General features: G+C 51.1%; 1 protein-coding gene across 2 annotated transcripts in view; it reads right to left on the bottom strand.

Annotated features, from left to right (window-relative positions):
* The window catches only part of Ppp2r2c (protein phosphatase 2 regulatory subunit Bgamma), an 80351-nt gene that overhangs the window by 20244 nt on the left and 37158 nt on the right, over positions 1-22949 (bottom strand). For both annotated transcript variants that reach the window (XM_055623975.1, XM_055623976.1), the window contains exons 2-4: positions 7650-7747; positions 5088-5253; positions 3120-3232 (exon numbers count right to left, since the gene is read on the bottom strand). In XM_055623975.1, the coding sequence (XP_055479950.1) occupies positions 3120-3232; positions 5088-5253; positions 7650-7747 (377 nt within the window). The remainder of the gene's footprint in view (positions 1-3119; positions 3233-5087; positions 5254-7649; positions 7748-22949) is intronic.

Here is a 22949-nt window from a genome sequence, read left to right as displayed (position 1 = left end):
CTCATGAAGCATGCTGTACATGGCGGTTTAACTGTGAGGCTTTCAAAGTTTCCTAACCTGTACAAGGGACCCACTTCATGTGATGTAAAGTGTCCAGAACACTACACACACACACACACACACACACACACACACACACTATGTTGAAAACTCAAGCTTGACTGACTGATTCAAACTGCATTACTGTGGGCACTTAGAGAGCTACACACCCAGAGCCACATTATTTTCTGCTAGCTCTAGTCCCCTTGATAGCCATTGGTTACCTACTCTGTGTCTGAGCTAAACCCCCTTCAATGATCGGGAAAAAGGGTCAGGGGTATACGAGTCTAACAGTTCGGCAACTTTCACCGAGTGAGGGTTAGAATGCATGCCATCAGACAGCATCAGAGGCCTATAGCAGGCTTCCCTGCTTTGCTATAACCACCTGCCCAATGTGTGTAGAAAATGCCTTGTTTTGTGACTCCTTAAAATTTTATGTGACCACTTCCATATTGGGACACAACCTGCATCTGTGTTCCCAGGCTATGGCCACTCAGATATGGCTAAAAGAATCTCTTGGTTTTTCCCCCTTTGGAGGCTGGCACTCTCAAGGTCCAGGGGGCCTTTGTCAGCTGGTCCACCCTCAGGTTATTTGCTCTGGTCTTTTCAGGTACACTAGGGACCATCTTCTCTTGCCCCCGTCCCTCTGGTACCCACCCAGGTCCTGCCCGGGCTGTGTCCCTGGATGGAGTGCCTCAGTGCCGTACAACAAGCACTATGCTCCTCTGGTGCAGATGAAACCCCCACTGGGCAGGGCCCCTCATTTGGGCACTGGCAGGTGTAGACTGTGCACATGTGTGGGCGTGTGCTTTCATGACCGACTGTGCACACAGCATGGGCATGTCCACCTAACTCTGCTGGGTCCCCTGTTGTTCCTTGTCTGTGTAACTGGATGGGGGCATCTGTGAACCCCTCACAGGTCCTCTGTCTTATCCTCTCTGTATGGATATCATACGGAGGATCCTGTCTCAGAGAGACAGGAAGTGGGGTTTCTCTGGACAAGCATCCTAGTCCAGCCTCTCTGCCCTCTCACTTCTCCCTCAGCAACCAAGCTTCCTCTTGTCAGCCTGAGTATACCTTGACTCATTTAGCTCCCATTGCCTAGTGCAGGGAGGGGCCACAGTCTCTGTTCGGATAGGCTGCCCTGAGTGAACACATCACCCGGTGCTGGCTACCAAGTACCCCTTTGAAATCCAAGCCATCCTGGAGGCTGGGGAGGCTGGGAGGTGGTTGCGGCCACCACCTACTCTGTTAAAGAAGGAAGAGAGCGATGCCATTATTCACCTCATGACTGCTGTAGAACTTCATAAGGAAAATGGACAGGGTAGTGACTCCTCCAGAGCCTGACATCCATAGATTTGGGTCCCAGATCCCACCGCTAAGCTCCTCTGTGGAACGATACATGTACCTCCTCATGGAGCCTGTTGAGGCTAAAAGGAACTTCCAGGAGGGTGCCTAGAAGGTATGGGTCTAGAAGGTGGCAGGGGCAGGACTTGAACTCCGGTCCTAAGTCTCGAACCTCTGTTTCTGTCTCTCTCTATTTTATTTAGTTTATTTTGTGTGTGTAAACATTTTGACTGCATGCATCACACTATGTATGCGCTTGATATCCAGGAACATCTTAAGAGGGCATCAGAGCCCTTAGAACTGGAGCTGCAGATAGCTGTAAGCTGCCGTGTAGGTGCTGGGAGCCAAACCCAGGTCCTCTGAAAGCACAGGAAGTGCTCCTAACTAGAACTTCCTCATGCTCTGCCGCCCTTTCATTAAGCAGGACAAGAGTTGAATTTGGCACAACTCCACAGCGTCTTCCTTCTGGCCTTCATTGTAAAAAAAAAAAAAAAAAAAAAAAAAAAAAAGATCTAGTCCAGCTCTTTTCGCCCGGTAGCCCAAGGCTAAGGGTGCCCTGAGCTCAACTCAGGAACTACAGGGGTGGTGTATAGCTGGGCTCTGGACCTCAGTTTCACCTTTCTGTAATGACAATTTTCTGTCTTACTATCTCCTTCAACTGCAGGTTTAAAAAAAAAAAAAAAAGTCCTTCACAGACACAGCCCAACACACCATGCCAGTGAGAAATCATACATGACGTGCGCTGTGCAATAAAATAAAACCTTTCATCTTGGAGGGAATTCTGAAGACATAGGATGTAGAAGTGAAACAACAGGATATTTTAGGACAGGATGTTTACAAGGAGGGTGAAACACGGTGCTCTAAGGAAATGATTCTCAACCTGTGGGTCATGACCCCTTTGGGAGTTCTAATGACCCTTTTAAAGGGGTTGAATATCAGATATCCTGCATATATATATATATATATATATATATATTACATTAAGGTTCATAATTGTAACTAAATTACCATCATGATGTAGCAAAGAAAATAATTTTATGGTTGGGGGTCACTACAACATGAAGAACTGTATTAAAGGGTCACAGTATTAGGAAGGTTGAGGACCACTGCTCTAAAGGGAGGGGAAAGACTCCATCCTTCAGGGACGCTCCTTTAGGGTAGTAGATAAACAGCTCAAAATATCTTCAGGAAGTCCTTGAAACCAACAGGTTCACTGAGTCCCTCCCTCTCCAAGAATACATAGGCAGTCAAGACTGCAAAGAGTTACTCTCTGGCAAAATGAACTGCCTTCAACAGGCCCAGACCATCAAGGTGGATGAAACAGAGACAAAGAACTGAGCAGCTGAGCTGCCCGGAAGAGACTCAGAACAGTTGAGCCACCTGGAAAGGACACACCAACCTGCTGAGCTGCCTGCACACTGTGCAGTGAGCTCCAGTTACCCAGCTTTTGTGAGCTGTCACCATGCTGGGGTAGGATTTGGTGACGTAGCTGTCTTTGAGTCATTTCTGTTCCTATAAGTGACCCCATTGGAATACTGTTTAGCCACGGTGTACTTGGTGGTGTCTGTACTTCAGACTGTCATTGGTTTCCAGTCTAGGGTGAGTAGAGGTTCATTCATCATCACCTGAGGAATAGTGTCACAATAGCATGACCCTGGCCCTGGCTCTTAGAGTCCTAAAGGTCTCATGACTTGGTAGAACACAAACGGCAGACTTCTGTTCACGAAGCTCACCTGCAGTGACGTCACCGTGGACAGGTCTTTTAGCTTCCCCTCCTCATCCTTCAGGTTGTAGCCCTCGGGCCTCTTGTCTCGTTCGGTGATCTTCCATAATTTAATAGTTTTATCTTTAAGAACAGAAAAAGGACAAGGCACCCTGTCAGCAGCCTTCAGGAAGATAATACCTGTTCTAGCCAGAGGGACAGTGGTGTGTGTGTGCGCCGGAAGTTCTCCCCCACTATGCCTTACCCAGAATACCTCTGCATATGGGAATCTGTCCTTACCCCATCTTTCCTAGTCACTGACAGGGGGATGTTGCTAGGCCAAAGGGCATGACCCTTGCAAGGATTGCTACTGACCTCTACATTGAGTGTGAGCCACTGTGCCTTCCTAAGAAAAGGGTGGCCTCTTTGCCATTCCTAACTCAGCGGAACTTGCCACCCAGAAGCCAGCTCAGCTCCCGGGGCCTCTCTTCTCTGCATTGCTCCCTTAGATGCCACAGGAGAAAGCACAGATGATGGTAAACTTATGGCTCACCTTGGCTGTGCCAGAGACACTGTTCAAAAATATATTGGCTCTTGCTAGGAAGGACCTTTTAGATGCAATTAAAATATGAATGCAAAAGGCAGATAACCTGCCATCAGGAGATGATGGACCTCATGTAACTGGCTGAAGACAGAACAAAAGCCTACCTCCCCGGGAAAAGGGGTCTGGTCAGCAGACACCCTCAGGCTTGAGCTGTGGCTTCTGGTTTCACAATCACAAGGGTAGGCTCCTCCACCTTCCCCTCTCTCCTCTCTCTGGCCTGCCCCCACAGGTCTGGCCTCTCCAGAGGACCCTGATAACTTCAGCCATCAAAAGAAACAACACTGTGAACATGGGAAGGAGCTAGACGGAAAACTGGTTTCCAGTGGGGCCCTCATTAGTGGTCTTCAGCCTCCTGTGAGGGCAGGGTAGAACTGGGGTGGAAAGAGTGAATTTTAAAGACCTATGTGCATGCACACACACACGCGCTCAGGCTCAGTATCATCTTCACATGCTTCCAGTCCCACGTGACCATCCATCCAATCCCCGAACAGGATAAAGACCCCAAAGTGTGCTGAGCAGATTCCAGCCAGGCCTACGAGAGGCAACATAGATCCTGTCCTTTTGAAGCCTGACAGAGACACACAATTAGAGTGACAAGTGTCCTGTCATGGGAGGGTCAAGAGGAATGAGACGTCACATCAGAGCAGACTTTGTGAAGCAACATGGAGAGGGGATGAGGAGAGAAGTGAGCATATGAGAGAAAGACCTTGGGAGCAGGTGGTAAAGACTGAGTCCCTCCCTGGAAGCCCTTGTGGCCCCCTCAGCAGTGGGGCTTCCTCGGGGCAGGCACAGGTGACACCATCTTCCCGGCCTCCCTCAGGCTCACACAGCATTTACTATTTCTCAGGGCACTGGGTGGATATCATATCTCCTCAGAAGGGAGCTGAGTCGACCCCTGGGCAGTATGGAAACTGAGGCAGTGAGGAATGCTGGCCTCAACCCAAGTCTGCCCCATCAGACTGCTGGGTCCTGGTTCATGGGCTAAGGAGGGGAAAAACGGATAGCGAGGGAACGGTGTGGCTGCCCTGGGCCAGCACAGAGCTGGCATGTAGCAATAGCTTTCTGAGGCTATACATGATGTCCTGAAGCAGAGGGACAAAGGCCTTGTTCTCCCCACCATTGGGAGGGGAGAAGCCTCATTCTGGGTGATTTGTGACTCTTGCTAAGAGTTCAGATTGTATCTAGTGGTCACTGGCTTCTGGCCCTGGTCCCTGTTGTTTAGAATATTCAGCCTCATCCCTACCTTGGAAATATCCACAACCATTGTGCTTATAGCGGTGGGAGATTTGTGATCAGCCAGGCAAAGCTGAAGAGAATGGTGTGGTAGTCCCTAAAGCCACAGAGAAAGCAGGAAGCCCGAGTGAGGTCAGGCCAGCCATACCCCCGGGGCCTCACCGTTGGTGGACAGCAGCGAGTGCGCGGCATTCTGCTGCGGGAGCCATTTGATCTTGTTGATTTTCTCCTCTATCTCCAGGCTCTTCAGGTAGTCGAACTCTGGCTCGTGGCTCTGGAAGGTGCTGTACACATCGTACTCACCCTGGCTGTGAGGCGCGTTCTTACTCTGCGGGGGAACCCAGAGGCAGACTGAGCCACAGGAGCGGCCAGGGCAGAGGGAGGCGAGCAGGAGGAGGGGCTGAACCCGCCTTGCAGTGGGGATGCCATCAACACCACCAAAGTAAGCAACTAACGCAAGTGTCCACATGTGTGCAGAGGCGCACGTACGTGTGTGTATGTGTGTGTGTGTGTGTGTATGCGAGTGCGTGCGTGTACATACATGTGCATACAGGGGTGTGTGCTTGCAAAGGTGTGTGTTTGTGTGTGCAGGTGTGTATGTTCTATGGGGTGTGCATACGTGCAGGTGTGTGTATGTAAGGGTACGTTTGCAAGGGTATGGGTGTGAGCAGATATGTATGCGTGCTCGTGAGCATGCATACGGAGACAAGGGACAACCTTGGGTGGCATCCTCAGGAACACTGCCCATCCTCTTTGAGACACGGCTTCCCATTGTCCTGGACCTCACCGATTAGGCCCCCAAGTTCCAGGGACTTGTCTGTCTCCGCCCTCCCCGAAACTGGGATCGCAGGCACTTGGTTTTTTTGTTTGTTTGTTTGTTTTTGTTGTTGTTTTGTTTTTTTCATATGGGTTCTAGGAATCAAACTCAGGTCCTCGTGCTTGTGAGGCCACAAAATGGCCACCATTCACCCCACTGATGCCAGATGCCAATGCCGAGGTTCTATTTACCCTCATCTGCCAGGTCCGTCCTAACCCTGCTTCCCATGGTGGTTCCCATCCCAGTGTGGGCAGCGCTGGAGCTCCTGACTATGAACCCCATCTTGGTAGAGACCCCCAGATCTAAGTTCTGGACCTGCCATAAATACCGAGGACCACTTTTCTAGCAGACGAGTCAAGTTTCTATGACAACATGAAATCACAGCTGGGAGCAAGTGAAGATGGCCAGCCAAGCACAGCTTCAGGCTTTTCTGTTCATTTGGAAAAGTGTCTATTTTTAGGTCCCGATCTCTGTCTTGCTTTAGAATCTGTTTGAAAATCCTTCCACGGTTTTTGTCTCCTCTTCCCACGGGCGATAGTTGTGAAAAAGGTCAGCAGGACCAGAGGAAAGAGACAAACTAATGGAGAGAAAGCCAGAACCTCTGAGCTCAGTTCTCTTTGCAGCAGGCAGAATGACGGCTGCCGATGGCTGACTCAGGTGTGCCCTGGTGGGACAGGCTGGTCTTGTGACACCTGTGAGTCTCAGGCTGTCCCCTGCCTGCCTTTGGGGAGACAAATTTTAAGCCCTCTGTGCTGCAGTTCTGTCAGGTGAAGGGTAACAGCAGCTCTCTGCTTGGTGGGGTGGTGATGAGGGGGCTGCATGAGCTAATGCAGCATGGAGACCACACTCTGAAGGGGCGAGGGTGGCCTCCGCTCCTCTCCCTGGCCCTGCCTCCTTTGAGCCTCTCTCTTCTCCCCTCCCTGGTTTCAAATCCTCTATACATTCAATGATAGAGAGGACCCTTGCTGGGGTGGTGTGTGACAGAACACAGCCAAGAGCCCGGGAGCTTCCCATGGGGCTTGCAGCTGATTGGTCTATCTGCAAATGGGTGGGCATCTGTACCCTCAGAGGCTAGCAAGGGGGAACAAACAAGGAAACAGTATGGAATATGAAACGTTCAGCACCCCGAGGGGGCTGGGACCACATGGTTCTTTAAGGTTTCAGAAATGAACTCTGGGGTGGATGGTCTCAGGTCACTCTTGTCTTATTCAGAATTCGGCTGCGGAGCAACAGGGGAGGGCAGAAGAGCAGATTGAGACTGGCTTGAAGCCAGGCCATGGTGGCACACACCTTTAATCCCAGGGAGGCAGAGGCAGGTGGATCTCTGGGTTGGAGGCCAACATGGCCTACAGAGTGAGTTCCAGGTCAGACAGGGCGACACAGAGAAACCCTGTCTCAAACCCTGCGTTGAAAAACAAAAACAAAACAAGCCAACAAAAGACTGGCTTGAAGGGTGGAAGCCTGAGCAAAACCTGCCAGGCCAGCAGAGAGCTGGGTGGGGTGGAGGAGGGGAGTCCTCCCTCCTTCTCTAGCAGCAACCACAGGCCACACAGGCAGGAGAGGTTCTGCTGGGGGCTTGTTGCTTTGTCAGGGACTGCAGCCAACCACTGAACGATCAGCAAACTCCTGCTGAGTGGGGACTCAGCAAGTAGCTTTGGGAGCCCACCTAGTCCACTTACCAGGCCCATCCCCAAACCCCTTCCCCTCCAGCCCCAGGGACCTTGTGAGAGAACGGAGTCAGTGAAAGAACTCTAGATGGGGCACCTCGGCAAGGTGGGTCAGAAGTCCTGCTCAGAGCGCAGTCTTTGCCCTGCCAGACCACATCCACCTGAGCCCACCCTCATCCCTGCCCTCGAGATATCCGCCCATCCTCTTCCTGCCTCCCCACGACCCCTCCACACACATACCTCTGGTTCTCGCTGGAAGATAACCACCCGGCCACCCTTGTCACCTGTGGCGAGCAGTTCCCCAGTGTGGTTGAACTCGACAGTGGAGATGACGTCAGCTTGAGGAAGCAAGACAAAAGGCATTGCTTAGACCACTGTATCATCCATAACACAGTAACATTGGTACAGTGCTACACTCAGAAGACCTGACCCTGGGAGCCCATGGAGCATGCCGAGTATCCCCGCCCGCCCCCCACACTCTCAGGAGCATGTGACTCTTCCCTATATCCAGGGGACACAACTGGGGAAAGTGTGGGGTCATGCTAAAGGCCTGGGACATGAGGGAAGGAAGGCGCCATTCCACAGGGCTGGATGCCATCATGGACTCCCAAAGGCCAGTCTGGTACAGGCAATGGAAGGCAACTGTCTATGGGGACGGTAGGGACTGAGGGTCAAGACACAGTGGTTTGCCTGTGTCTCTAGTGGACACCTGTGGGGGGAACTCAGGTCTAGGCCTGAAGCCAGGAAGCCACTGTGTTGGGACAGACAAGGAGTGGGTGCAAAGCTGGGGACCACAGTGGCTAACAGACTATCTGCAAACGGGGGACAGAAGGTAGCATTTAAAGCCATCCGGATATGCTTTGCCTTCCTTTCTTGAACCAGGCCCTATGTTCCCTCCTAATACCTGTGACAGGGAAAAAAAAAGTCATTCCCTTGCCAGGACAGTACCCGGTAGTGATTAGGGTGAACTCTCAGCTCCCTCCCAGAGTCTCACCTCTAGGCAGGCCTCTGGTATTTCTCCCAAGCTGCGCTCTAGAAGGCCGAGCTCAGCTTAACACCCAGAGGCCTTCCTCATGGGGTTGCCCCCATAACTGGATTGTCTGACCTGCCGGTGTGGGCAGGTGCCTGGAGAGAGCCCAGACTCCAGTCTCAGTATCTGGGAATGAGGGCAACCCCAAGCCTATTCCCCAGCCTTCTCAGGCTCTATGAGAAGGGACAACTGGCCTTTGCAACCCAGGCGGCCAGCCACGGGGCAAGGGCCACACATGGGAAAGACAGCCTCTGGCCTGGCAGGAGGAACACTGTTCCTTCTAGACAAAGTTCTAGAGTTCACCAGTCCCAAACCACAGGCTGACCTACCATCAGGCTTTACTGAAACCCCAAATGATTTTCATTTTAATTTAAACATTATTGTTGTTGTTGTTGTTTTCAAGACAGGGTTTCTTTGGTTAGCTCTGGCTGTCATGGACTCACTTTGTAGACCAGGCCTGGCCTTGAACTCATAGAGATCCTCCCTCCTCTACCTCCTGTCCGGCCTTAATTTAAACATATTGCTAGTATTCAAAAAGTGGAAGTATTCCGTAAAAATGTATTTCCAACACATTTTGAAGCACAGAAAGTTCTAGAACATTGACCCATATGCCCAAGCAGCAACTGTTGGCAAGTCAGAGCAGTCTACTCTTGTGGATAGGAGCCTGTGATTCTTCACCTGTCTGGCCTGGGCTCTGACAGTGCCAAAATCTCTGACCCCAGCTGTGGCAACAGGAACATCTGTCCAACAGGCCATCGAGGTAACAGTGCTCTAGGACTCCCAGCAGAGCAGCAGCAGGCGTCCCTGAGGCCACCAGGGAGATGCCTACACCTTTTGAACTGTGGTATCTCTCATCATGCCCCACTGCCAGCAGTCCCCAAACCTGATTTCCTTCTCTGGGTTTTAGCTGTAACATCACTCTTCCCTGTCCCCACAGCCAGTCCTTGGCTCAGTCTCCAACACCAAAATCCCAGTGCTACCACCTGTCCTTCAAGGGAAGGCCTGGGCCCGTCCTCAATGGTCAGCTACCTCGCTGTGCCCCACAGGCAGCAGGGAAAGAGTGGGGGAGGGGCGGCAACACTGTGACTGACACCATGACATGTCACTTCCTGCCCAAAGCTTCTAGAAGCCTTATGCTTCACTTTCAGAGCAGTCTGTAATTGTACACACCAGGACCTCAGACCCTCCCTTTCCCTGCACCTGCTCCTCTCTCTGGAACTCCCATGTCCCCCACCTGAACGGTAAACATCTCACCTGCCCTGAACTCTGGGCTAGGCTTTGCTTGGGCCTAGGGGACAACAGTAGCAAGCTGCAAACAGAGCCAAGAAGGGACTTATACACTCAGCTCTACCCTGCTGCCTCTGCTTTTGCCAGCAGAGGGGCCTGTCCAGGCTAGTCTACCAGTCCCCATGGGACAGGGGCAACAGAGCCACTGGCCAACCGGGCCACTGACAAGCCCAAACTCAACGTTCAGCAGATGTGTGACCGACAGCCTGCAGTGATGGACACCAGGCTGGCCCTATCCTATTCTACCCCGCCGTAACTCCATGCGCGTGACCTAGGTGTTTCCTCATCCCAGTTGATGTCAGCATCTAGCCTGGACCTTGGGCCTAAGTGTTCCTCCCTTGACACCAGCACAGCAGATCCTAGAGACGTTCTTCTCACCTTGCACATGAGCAGCCTGTTTGGTGAACCAGTGTGGCTTACCAACATCTTGACTCCATTCCACAGCAACCTGTCCCCCCTTCTCCTGGCCTGGGTGTACGCTATAGTCCCTGTCTGTAGTTGGTGGCTGGCTCCATGAGGGAGGACCTATAAGATGTACTTAAAAGCCATAGTGGTGCCCGTGTCTGGTACATGTGTTCATTTACTCGACACAAACCTTTTATTAAAAACTTTTTTTTGGGGGGGTGCTGTGGATCGGACCCAGGATAATTACAGCCCATCATTGAGCTGTACCCCTAGTTCCGATGTGTGCCCTCCAGAGGGAGCCCCTGACCCATATTGTGCCTCTGAGCTGTAGAATGTAAATTCTAACTGTGGTAGCAACAAATTGGGGCATAGATACAAGGTGACGGTGAGATATGCCCCTTTATGCTTAAATAGAGGGGACCAGGCCTGCTACACACACACACACACACACACACACACACACACACACACACAGTCCTGGCCACCGACCCCATTCCTCCACGCAGCATCTGTCCTGGCCCAAGGATACCTGAACACCTCAAGCCTGTAGCACTAGGCTCCCAGGCAAAGCAGAGGCTCTTTCTGTTTCACACTAAAACTCCCTAAGGGGGAAAGAGCAGAATATAAAATTGTATATAAAATGTCTTAATTATATAGACCAGTGATCACAGCCTTGTTAAATAAGCAAACAGGCTGAGGTGGGGGTTAGAATTTTCCAGAATGTTAACAAGGCTTTATGCAGGATGAATGAAACAAAATAAATTTCCCTTTCTACTTCTGTAGATTTTCTGTGCTGCAGCTACATTATTTAAATAACTTTATTAAGACGTAATCAATACATCAAAAGTGGCATATTTAATGTAGGCAATTTGATGTGTTTGGGTATACACATAACGCCCGTTATTTTTATGATGGGAAAATAATGCAATTAAATTAAAATGCTGACATAACCTCACTATCGGGGCAATTGAGGTCCACCGAGGCTGCGTGGTTACCACAGTAACAGACACTAATGTCTGTGGGCAATTTACAATTTGTATGTCATTTTCATGTCCACTGCTTCCTTGGAGCCTCAAAAGCCCCCCTGGGGGAGAAATGACTTCCAGTTAGTGGTGGGAAGACAGTGCTCCCTCCACAGGCAAAGGCCTGGGAAGCCTGGACCAGTTTGAAGCCTGAGTTAGCATCTTAGCTCAGGCCACTCAGCTGTGTGGCCTGGGGGTCCTCCAGTCCTGTTCTGGATACCCATGCAAAGCCACTTCTACCCACAAGATCCTTCTACCTAGGCCAGGGCCCTGCCAAGCTCTCCAAACAAGGACTACAGCGGGGTCAGGCCTGTCTTTGTAGCACAGGTTCCAGGAGTTTGTTCGAAGAAAAGCTACCTCAGAGAGCCAAGGTCACCATCCACCAATGCCAAACTCAGTCATTAGGCAGCTTCTCCACAGAGAAAGGTCACCTCTCCTCTCCTCCAAGTAGGATTGAGACAGCTCCGGTCCCAGGACCACCTCCTTCAGGAAGTACTTCTGGCATGCCTACTTTACTCCGTCCCGGCAAAATGGTCTTTCCTCTGGCTGTGGGCTCAGAACCAATTGTGCGCCCCTTATAAAGTCTAAGATTTTCCTTCCTGGTGGTCTAGTCCACATTGCCTCTAGTCCTGACCATGAAGAGCAGCAGGGCCTGCCTCCAATCCCATCCGCATCTTAGCCCCTCTTCCCCAGCCCAGCAGCAACAGATCTACATCTGTCCCTGTGAGATCTGGCTCCTGTCATTCTACATAAATAGCACCTCAAGATGTGTGAGGTCTGAGCACACTGCACTCACTGGCTGTAACACTCCATGCCATCAAGGTGGCTTTAAGACAGGTTTCTTGCTCTTCAAGCAGAAACAAAGGCCCCAGGGGTGTGCCTCTAAAATCCCCCATACCTTGACCAGGGTTGGGGCTGCTGAGGGAGCCAGTGTGAAGCTGAAAAACACTGTTCTTTACAGACCACTCCATAATGACAGGGTGGGGGTGGCTGGAACCCAGTTCCTCCTATCCAAGCCAGACAACCCAACTTCTCCCCACCCCCCATGGCATGTCTGCTGGCCAGACTGATTCACCAGCAGATGGGCCTGGAAGACAGACAGGCAGCTGTGGATTTGCCTGTGGTCAGCACCATGTGGTTGAGGCCAGGCCAGGCTGGATGGTACTCAAAGCAGGAGGACACCCAGCTCTGGCTCTAGCCTGATGGCCAGGTGGCCAGCGGGCCATCCTCTGGCCTCAGGACAGACCAGGGTGAAGGAGATGGAGAGAAGATCCTATGCTCACTTCCTGATTTCCTGAACTTCAGGCTCCAGAAGGGCTTCTGTGGTACCCAGCTTCTCTACCAGAGAAGGTTCTAGAGTCCAGCCTGACCTAGTAGGCCTGATAGGGCCTGAGAGCTGCAGAAGGACAACCCTCCCCTGTGTGCTGAGACTTGAGGAAGGCTGGCAAAGCCCTGGCACATGACGGAGACTGAGCACATGCTTCTTAGCAACTTACAGCCTCTGATACTCAGCTTCCTGGGCTCTGAAATGGTTATAATACATGTAAGGATTAAATGAGGCGGCAGAGGCAGGGTCACCCAGCCAGAAACCACTGTTAGATACAATTATATTTTCATCATCACTGCGCTGGCTAGTTTTATGTCAGCTTGACATAAGTTAGAGTTACCTAAAAGGAGGGAACTTCAACTGAGAAAATGCCTCCACAAGATCCAACTGTACAGCATTTTCTGAGTTAGTGATTGGTGAGGAGGGCCCAACCCATTATGGGTGGTGCCAGCCGTGGGCTGTGATCCTGGATTCTATAAGAAAGCAGGCTGAGCAAACTATGAGGAGCAGGCCAGTAAATAGTACCCCTCCATGGACTCTGCATAGGCTCTACCTCCAAGTTCCTGCCCTGCATGAGCTCTTGTCCTGACTTCCTTCAGTGATAGATTTGGATGTAGAAATATAAACTAAATAAACCCTTTCTTCCCCAACTTGCTTTTTGGTCAAGGTGTTTCATCCCAGCCATGGTAACCCTAACTAAGACAATCACCACTATCATCACCACCATTGTTCTGGGTATAAACCCAACCACATGGCCACCGTGATAAAGACACATGGATAATGGGCATACAGAGAGATGATGGTGTAAGGTGTGGTGTTCTTGCTAGGGACCTGGGTTTGAATCTAACCTGGCCCTCTTGTATAGTTTTTGCAGAGTCTCAGCTATTCCATTTATAAAGTGGTGACAATGGTTGTCCAGGATGAGGACACTGCCCTGTACTGTGTAAGAGGAGGGACAAGCTGCCTGACACTAATTTGGACTGACTGCTCCAATATCTGATGCTGGCTAGCTGAGGCTGGCTTCAGGCCCCCCAGCACCTGGGATCCCAGGGGCCTTCACTCCTACTCAGGCTGCAGCTGTCAGACAGGAAGTGGGGGCCATGTTGGTTTAGCACCATCAGGTCTCATCCCATCAATGTGTCCACCAGATCTTCCTAAGGCCTGTCTGCTCCAGGGTGGGTCAGGCACTGAGCTGAGGAGTCCCTGGGCCGATTCCATGAGCGGGACACTGAGGTCACAGTTGGCAAGCCCAGACCGTCTCTTCTACCCATCTTTCCTGTCTCAGCTCTGGTTCAGGCCATGGCCAATGTCATCCTACCCCAGCTTTCCATGGATCCCCATTGCCTATCAGCTCCCATCCTCTCATCACCTCTCAAACAATTAGCTCTGCCCTTTAGCCAGGTGTTTCTTTGTGCTCTACAAGAGACAGGCCTCTACTGCTCACCCACTAAGCATCTATTACTCACCTACTAAGCACCAGACCTTATGCTACACACCAAGGCTTCAGAAGAGTGCCACCCTGTGACTCTGACAAGCAAGGAGCTGTCGTTACACACTCTAAGCATTCCCGTGGCACAGAACAAGGCTGACCTCTGCCCAGTTCCTCCTCCTTCCTTGCTGACACTGCGTGATCTCCCACCCAGGCTCCTGCTGACACAGCCTGGGCTTTGGAGAGAGATCCTTCACCTAGACACCAGAGGGCCTTATCTAAATGCTTTAGGAGTTAAACCCACCCCCAGCAGCAGGGGGTTAGCAGGCTTGGGGTGGCTGGATGGTTAACTTATCACAGGCTAGAGTCATGTGAGAGGATGGAATCAGTGGAGAAAATGCCTCCATAAGATCTGGGTGGTAGGCCACCCTGTGGGGCATTTTCTTAATTAGTCATTGATGGGGGAGGCCCCAGCTCGTTGTCTTCCATGTAGGAAATCACACCTTCCAAGGGTCAAATTTGCACTTGACCCAGAAGCAGGTGGCCACCCCACACCTGCTAACCACCAGGGCCAGTACCCTCAACACACCATGCAGGCAGACCCCCAAGCCTTTTGCCACAGCACAACATTGCACCTTCACAGAGTGTGATCACAGCCTGTGGCTCGTGGCCTGGAACTCCGAGCACAACCTTTAAAATCGGTTCCAAGCCACTGTGGTTTAACATTTGCCTTTAAAAAAATAAATCTCTGAAACAGCACAGGTGTTTCTTTGTGCTTCCAGAGCCAGAATAAGCAGCATGCCCCCCCACCCAGAACAGTAAGCCACACTAGTCCACACTAGTAGGATGCAGGGTCAGCTCAGAATGGCAGTGTCACTCTGCCCACACAGCCAGGCACAGCCCCTGAAGTTACCAGTCAGTCACATGACTGTCACAAGCCAACAGGGAACTGGGCCTGAATGACAATCAGACCCCCACTCCTGCTGTGATCAAAAACCTGGATAACGGTGATCGCCCAGGGCCAGGATCTGGTTGGCTGTGCAGAGATCAACTGCTTAGTGTCGAGAGACCTGAGGTGCTGTTTACAGCCACGTGGGCCTACCAGCCTTGGGTGCAGGGTGTGGGGCTTCAGGGATCCCTTGGTGACTCTTCTTCCATGCCTTCTCTGGTTCAGGTGAATGAACAAGAGGCCAGACACTTCCTGCCTGCCTGTGCTGGCTAATTTTACGTTAACTTGTCATAGGTTAGAGTCGTCTGAGAGGATGGAATCAACTGAGAAAATGCCTTCATAAGATTGGGCTGTAAGCCACCCTGTAGCGCATTTTCTTAATTACTGATTGATGGGGAAGGACCCAGTCCACTGTGAGCAGTGCCAGCCTTAGGCTGGGTGGTCCTGGGTTCTATAAAGCAGGATAAGCAAGCCATGGGGAGCAAGGCGGTAAGCAGCACCCCTTCATGACCTCTGCATCATGTTTGAATTGCCTCCTGCTGCCCTGTTTGAGTTCCTGTCCTGGCTTCCTTCGGTGATGGAGAAGAGTGTAGAAGTATAAGCCAAGTAAACACTTCCCTCCCCAAGCTGCTTTTTGATCATAGTGTTTCATCACAGCAGCAGTAACCCTGACTAAGACACTGCCCCTAACTAGCTGTGTGCATTGGGGCCAGTAAGTGATCATCTCCGAACCTTGCTTGACAGGCTCACCTGTCAGAGAACAGTGTCCCCTGGGCATGGCTGTTACCGTTGACTGTTCACACAGAAGGAGGGTGCAGAGGCTCATGAGACCCTCCCCTAAGATTCCACCTACTTCCTCCAGTCCCTTGCTCCCATTCCTCTTTAATCCTGCCTCAGCTACAGGATTATACATGATTACACAGGATCACCAGTAATCTCTAAAGGTGCTAAAGTGTAGAGAGAGTGAAAGATCAAGTGAAGGGACATTCTATTCAGCTTTGGGGTGGTAATCACCCACACTGGAGTGGAACCTTGAGATGATACAGCTGTTTGGAGGTCACCTATGACAGGGTGCCTTTGATATACAGTCATTGTCTTATCTAAGGTAATCAGACATTTGTCTTCATTTTCATCTCCCAGGGAGAAGTTAACACAGTCCCCTCACACTGAGGTTCTTGATGTGGTAACAACTTTCATGGGGTCCTGTGAGGCTGTGGTAACACACACAAAAGAATCTGGAGCTCCAAGGAGGCGGTGTTTGCTGCTCTCCTTCCAGCCAGCAGCCTGGGGAGACAGGGTGAGATAGCCAAGGCTGCCGGGCTGAAGGTCCCAGTCAAGGATGTGGAGCAGGCAGTGTCTGCACACACCTTACTGAAGCTTTTCACACTCTCCTCCCTGTGTCCATGGATCAAATTCACTCTTGGTCACACTGCAGGGAAAACAGGGGGTTCTGGCAGCTGCTGTTCTTGAAGCTTGCGGTCAGTGTCCTCCATATGTCCTCTCTTGAAGCCTGGACAAGGCCATGCCTGCTCTCTCACTGCATTCCTGGCTCCCTCTTCTTCAGCAGCCATGCACCACGTTTTTTGCAAGGATCAGGTGTGAACAAGCATGAAGTGGTGCTATTCCTGGAAGTGAGTGTTCAGCGACACTGAGGGGTCAAGAGTGTAAACAGCTGCTATGCAGGAAGACATGGGAATGCCCAGCCGTAGATCTGGGGGGAGGGGCTTCCTGGGGGACAAGGCACTGAATCTGAATCCTATCAACCTCTGCTGCTGGTAGAGGGCCACAGAGGGATGGCACCAGGACCCGACTAGACCCTAGAGTACCAGCTTCTTGAAAGGACCCAAATGAGGTCCTTTCAAAAAAGGACCAAAAAAGCCCAGTCCACCCTCAACTAGGCAGCCTAGCTCTAGGCCCTCCTTATAGGCAGCTGGCAAAACCAGGAGGCAAGAGGAACCCCTCAGCTAATTAGAACAGCCAAGGACTTCAATTATGGTGCCTGGCAGGATGGTGCCTCCCATGCAGGTGAAGATTAAGCCCACCAGGCTGGCACTCTCTGGGCAATTAAACACAGGCCAGCTGAGAGCGGCTTCCTAGCTGAGGTGGGTGGGGCATTCAGCGCCACAGATGGGAGCCTGCTCAGGAAACATTCAGGGTAAGAGTTACAGAAGCTGTTTCTCAGGCTCTGTCTGCTGCTTCCCAAGAGTATTGTTTGAAGTATGAGCAAACGAATTAAGGAAAAACAAATAACTCTCAGGTGTGTCTGCTCTAAGAGTGGAAGCAAAGGGGAACCTTGATCACAGAGAGGCTGCAATAGTGTCCCCAGGCTAGAAGGATGCCACTGTTCTTACGCAGGGAGCATCCTTTCCCGGGATTGAATGCTGCATCTCAGAGCGAGAGACCATGAACCCTTCCTGTTGCCTGGCAGTGGGCACCTGCCAGGAGGGCTGAGGCTGCTTCTGATCCTACAGTTCACCATACATCCACAAGTATGGACCCTTGGACTTCCTGTGCTCGGTGCAGGTGTTTGTACCATCAGGTGCAATCCACCTGGGAAGCTCGCTTGTTCTCCCTGAGGACTTGGAGGGACAGTTGCTTAAAGAGAGAGTGCTCCGTCCTGTAGGCAAATCAGAAGAACCTCAAAGCCTGAAGGGTTCTGAGATCTGCACTTGGGAAGACTGGGGACAGCAGAAATCACGGTTCTGGGAAGAGTTTCTTGAGGCAGGTGCATGTGGGGGAACCATATCCTGTAGCAAACACAGGCCAAAAGTACAGAAAAGCCAGGTGGAGTCAAGCCCACGTATCCAGGATAAACACAACGTCACTCTGCAATGCCCTAATAAAAAAATTAAGTGAACACAGCCAGGGGGTGCTGCTATGACCAGAAAAAGACCCCTCGGGAGGCTCTGCGATGCACAGGAAAGAAGTCTGTGGCCAAGGATCACTGGGCCAAAATTCCTCACACAAGCCTTTGCCTTTAAATGGGTTAAAATGTGGGGTGAGTAAATAACCACCTAGGCAAAGGCCAAGCAACACCGTGCCTTAATACTGGCCCAACTCAACCCTGTGCAGACGTAGCGGCCCCCACAGCAAGGCTCTGCTGCTCTCTGATGTTAGCCAGTGGAGGACCTCTCTCGGTGTGTTATTTATTGTGCCAGGACAATTTTGGTAGACAGTCTGGTCTGGAATGGGCAGCCCGGCTGAGCAGGAGTCCTACGTGAGCTGAGAGCAGGCAGAGGTGTGCCAGCCATAGCTAGGATTCCCATTCTGCTTGTGTTATCTTGAGCAAAGTCCTGTCCTTTCCAGATCCCAACTGTCTCATAAGCACAGTACGAAAGATGCTTGGAAGATCCTACAGAGGCCTGCTGGAAGGGTTGAAAGATGAGAGATATGAGTTGCCAAGAGAAGTATGGGCACAAACTGAGTACAGTGGGAGAGCCGAGGGTTCTGTTGAGGTGTTCCCGCCCTGTGGAAGACTGTGGCAGGCTGTGTGTGAAAGGACACCTCAGTCCATACCTTGAATTCATGAAGTCAGTTGTTCAGCAGCTGTCGTTACATAAGCATCAACATCATACAAATGAGAAAATCATGTAAGAAGGTTAGAGAACCCCCCCCCAAAATTCACAGAGCCCCTGAGCACAGGCCTAGGTCAGCCCTTCTCTCCTCCCACCCCTGTCCACTCCTCCGAATTGGCTTTTAGCAGGCAACCAACCAGCTGTGGTTTGGTAAACAAATAAATGGATGAATAAATGAATGGGGGTTGATGCGGAACAAATGCCACAGGGAGGCTGAGCCTTTCTTCAACCCCAAAGCAGGAGGATCCCCAATTTAATTATGAGGAAGGAAGCCGCAGGCAGCCCCATGCTGGGCCTCATCTCCAACGCTTTCATTACAGCTTACAGCTTCCAGGGCCCATTAGCACATCCCCAGGTTCCCCAGGAGTGATTAGCTGGGGGAGGGGCCGGGCCTGTTACTCCTACCCCAGAGCAGGAAAGGAAAGGGTCCAGGAAGCAGCCACCTTCAATCCAGACACTGACGTAACATCCCAAGAACCTCATATGCAAATACAAATTAGTGCCATCTCGGTGATCACAGAGGAAAGGATGGCACACACATAACCAGAGCCATGAACAGATATGGCTATAGATGACAGGAGAGGAGTGGGCAGAGCTCATGAACGCTGCCAGCACGGTGACCCAGCTATTGACTTATAGACAAGGCTGTGCTGTTATTCCAGCAAAGGCACTTTGAGTTTAGTTTATTTATTATTGTCTATTGCTGTTCATCTGTTATCATCTATTATTGATATAATGAATATGCAGGCAATAGTTAACTACAGGAGGAAACCCAGCCCAGTGGGATACAGAGGAGAGGACCTGAAGTTCAGAGGTGTGGTGAACAGGAATGCTCTTGCTTCAGATCATTACAGGCTTTCTCAGTCTCCTAAACCGTCATCAAATGACCCCATCCCCCACCCTACACCTTGCTGGCACTGAGGAAAGTGACCTAGTGCCCGCCAAAGAGGGCAGTGGTGCCCACTAGATAGGTGACCTATGGTCATTTGCACACTTCATGGATTAGACGAACAAAATGCTAACTCTGTGCATCTCTGTCTAAAAGGGAAGGCTGAAGAACATCTTCCAGTGACAAGTCTAACTCTTGAGCCCCAGAATCTGAGGATGCAACTTCATTTGAAAGGGGCCTTTGTAGAGGTAATTGAGCAGAGGAGCATCCAAGGAATTCATCCTAATATTCTTACAGGAGACCCAGACCCAGAGGAGGCCTCACACAGCCTTCTCCTCAGAACCAGAAAGAAGATTCTGTTTTAATTCACCCAATGAGTAATGACATTACCATAGCCAGGGTTGAGGAATGAGCTCATGAACAGTGACAGTGCCAGAATACAGCAAGCCAGAATAGAGAGCCTTCATCCTGAAAGGTCCCCTGCCACAGAGGATGTGGAACCTGGCGCTTTAACGTCAAATAGACAAGTGCATTAAAGATTGTTTCAAGTATTCTGAAATGAGTAAGAAAGAACGCTTCCTTAACGTGTAAAGCAAAGCCATCCTTCAGAGCTGTGAATATACATATGATGGGCCACCAGCCACTGGTGGTCATTAAACCTGGCAATCAAACCAGAGACAATCTTCCTGCCCCTGCCTCCCAAGTGTTGGGATTTCGGGTATGAGCCACCACAACCACTGGACTGGAAGATCTTCAATTCCACATGTGGTCCCAGCCCATTCCCACTGCCTAGTGCTTTTGAACGGGCTGCTGGAAATTGATAAGTCCATACTGGGAATTTAAATCAAATGCTTTATGACCTCAGATAAGTTCACATACACAAAACTCAAACGAAAAGAACTCCTGAAAGGATGCTAGCATCCAAAAAGACATGAGGTGAGCAATTTCTTCTTGCTGTTTCCCCTGAGGAGGCTCGGTCAACCCAGCCTGCACTAGCTCCTTCATGTGGGCCATGCTCCCGAGACTGATTGAATCACGACGTAGTCATGTCCCTCTACAGAGAGCCAATCATAAGGTTTCCCAGAGATATGAACCAATTATATTTCTCTCCTAGGAATCTGGATATGAGATGATAGGGAAGGTCTCCTTGAAGAACCAAGAAATAACGTCGTCACTGGAAAGAAATGAGGTGACAAAAGACACATTGCAGCCAAGGCTGACCACTGGCCTGAGGCTGGTACTGACTGGCTTGCTCTGTGGAGTCCAGGTGAGGAGACCCAGGACTTAGCCCATGGAGAGAGCAGGGTAGAGACAAGAGAGGGTCAGGTCTCTGCCTTCATAAGCATTCTGCTTCCCCACACTGGGCCCCTCATCCCACAAGCCCTCGCTGTCCTGGTTCTCACCCTAGGATCCCATCCACCCATCTGTCTTGTGTCTGTTTAATGAAAGTTCTATTTTCACTCCCACGTGAGGCCTTCTCTGGTGTTCAGGTTTATGGAAACTTCTTGGGGAGTGGATATGAGCCACGGTCCAGGCCGGTGTCGAGTCTACAGAACAGTCCCCTGGGTGCCTGTGGTCTCCCAGGGCTCAGTCCAGCCAACCAAGCAGGCAGGCCACACCTACCTTGCATGAGATTCCAGTGGGTCCATGGAGACCCCAGGCCAAGCCCCTCCTTGAGCATGGAGCTAACGAGGCTCAGACTGAGCTGTAATTACACAGGCTCACGGGCGTTTAGGGCCCGGGCAGGCACACGTGCTTGTTCACTCAGGGCCTAATGAGGCATCCCATGTTCTACAAAGCTTTACCTTATGATTTAATTAGCCCTCTGCTCTGACTGTGCCCTTATCACCCACCACTGAGGGAGCAGACTCCCCATGCCTGACAGGGCAGGGTGGGGGGAACAGCAGGGCAAGGGGTGATTGTCTCGAAATGCTCTAGAAGGCGTGCTGGTATGGCAGGGGTGTGTATGCCCACAGCTAGTGGGGGATGGGCTCTGATCGCAGACTTATAGAGAAGGTAAAGTGTTAGAAAGATACTCTGTTCGGAAACACAGAGAGACACACCTGGTGGCAGAGCCCATGGGGTTAAAGGGGCGGAGGCAGGGTGTGATGTTGGGCCTTAATGGCCACTCTGGATGGTCTGCCGGGTGGAAAAGGCACAGCTGAGCACATGGCAGTGAGAACTGAACAGAACCGATGAGCCACAGCTGTACCTTGTCATATCTGAGCAAGTGAGAGGATGCCATCCCTTCAGAGGTGTCAGGCCACCATTAAGTCCCACAAGAACTGATAGTCCAAGTTTGCTACTCCTGCAACGATGTCAGACAGGGTTATCGGCATGCCTCCAGCCACACAGCCAGGAAGGGCTGCACCCAGGCCTCCAGGCCCAGCCTCCTCATTGCTCACCAATGCAATCCTGGCCCTCCAGGCTTAGGAGGACAGCTTTGGAGGACTGGTGTGACCACTGGAGCTGGTGACAGGAAGTGGAGAGACAACACCTGCTGTCCCTCCTTCAGTGCCCATGTGACCTTCTGAGGTGTTCACTGCACTGTAGTGTAGCTTGCCTGTGTCCCCCAAAAGGTTCTATGTTAAAATTTTAATCCCCAAACCAGGGCAAATGGCATTTGGAGGTGTGATGGCTCATCCTCGTTGTCAGCTTGACAGGATTTAGGATGACTTAGGAAACACAGCTCTGAGCATGTCTGGGAGGGTGTTTCCTGGCAGGTTTAACTCCAGAGGAAGCACCTGGAACTACACGGGGCAACACATCCCACAGGTTGGTTTCCTGGACAGAATATAAAGGAGAAAGTGAGCTGGGTACCAGCATGCATCTCTGCTTCCTGACTGTGGACTCAATGTGACCAGCCGCCTCCAGCCTCTGCTGCCAGGCCTTCCTCACCACCCTCTCTCAAGTTGCTTCCCACGAGACATTTTGTCACAGCAACAATTAAACTACTGAATACAGGAGACGATGATGATGGTGAGGTCCTCATGGTGGCATTAGTGCGTCTATAAAAGAAATAGACTTGTGGTAACAGCGGCTTTGCCTTCTCCGGGGAAAGGAGATAAGATGGGACTGAATATTTATCTGTAGTTGAGATTGGAACACTGCTAAAGGCTGAGACTGTCCATTCTGCTGCCTCCACCACAGTACTCTTGCTGCACAGTATCCTTGAGGCACGATACCACTAGGCAGGTATCACTTTACAGGAGGGGATGATGAAGTTCATGAAGATGAGGCCACCTGCCTGCCCAGATAGTGATATATACTGATCCATGGCTGGTGTTGCCTCATGTCATCTGTGTCTCCCAAATGAATGAAGGCATGCCACACACTGAGGATGGACCAGGAAGTACAGAGGACAACTAGCCTCGGGCTACTAGGCCCTGCCACTCTAAGTCCTGGCTCTTCTTAGGAAATGGAAGCTTACTCCTTAAAGCCTGTGCCAGAAATAGGGGGTAAAGACTGTCTTAGGATGAATGTGTGCTTTCTCCAAACTCCCTGCTGGCTTTAAATATGCCTAGTATATACCACTGGTGCCTCATACATACTCGTCTCAGCCTGGGATTACATGTGTCAGGTGTGTGTGTGTGTGTGTGTGTGTGTGTGTGTGTGTGTGTGTGTGTG

Source organism: Psammomys obesus, unplaced genomic scaffold (genome assembly GCF_907164565.1).
Source record: "Psammomys obesus unplaced genomic scaffold, mPsaObe1.curated_primary_1811, whole genome shotgun sequence".
Lineage (NCBI taxonomy): Eukaryota > Metazoa > Chordata > Mammalia > Rodentia > Muridae > Psammomys > Psammomys obesus.
Note: the sequence above shows the minus strand (reverse complement) of the source record. Positions and strands in the feature narration are given on the sequence as shown.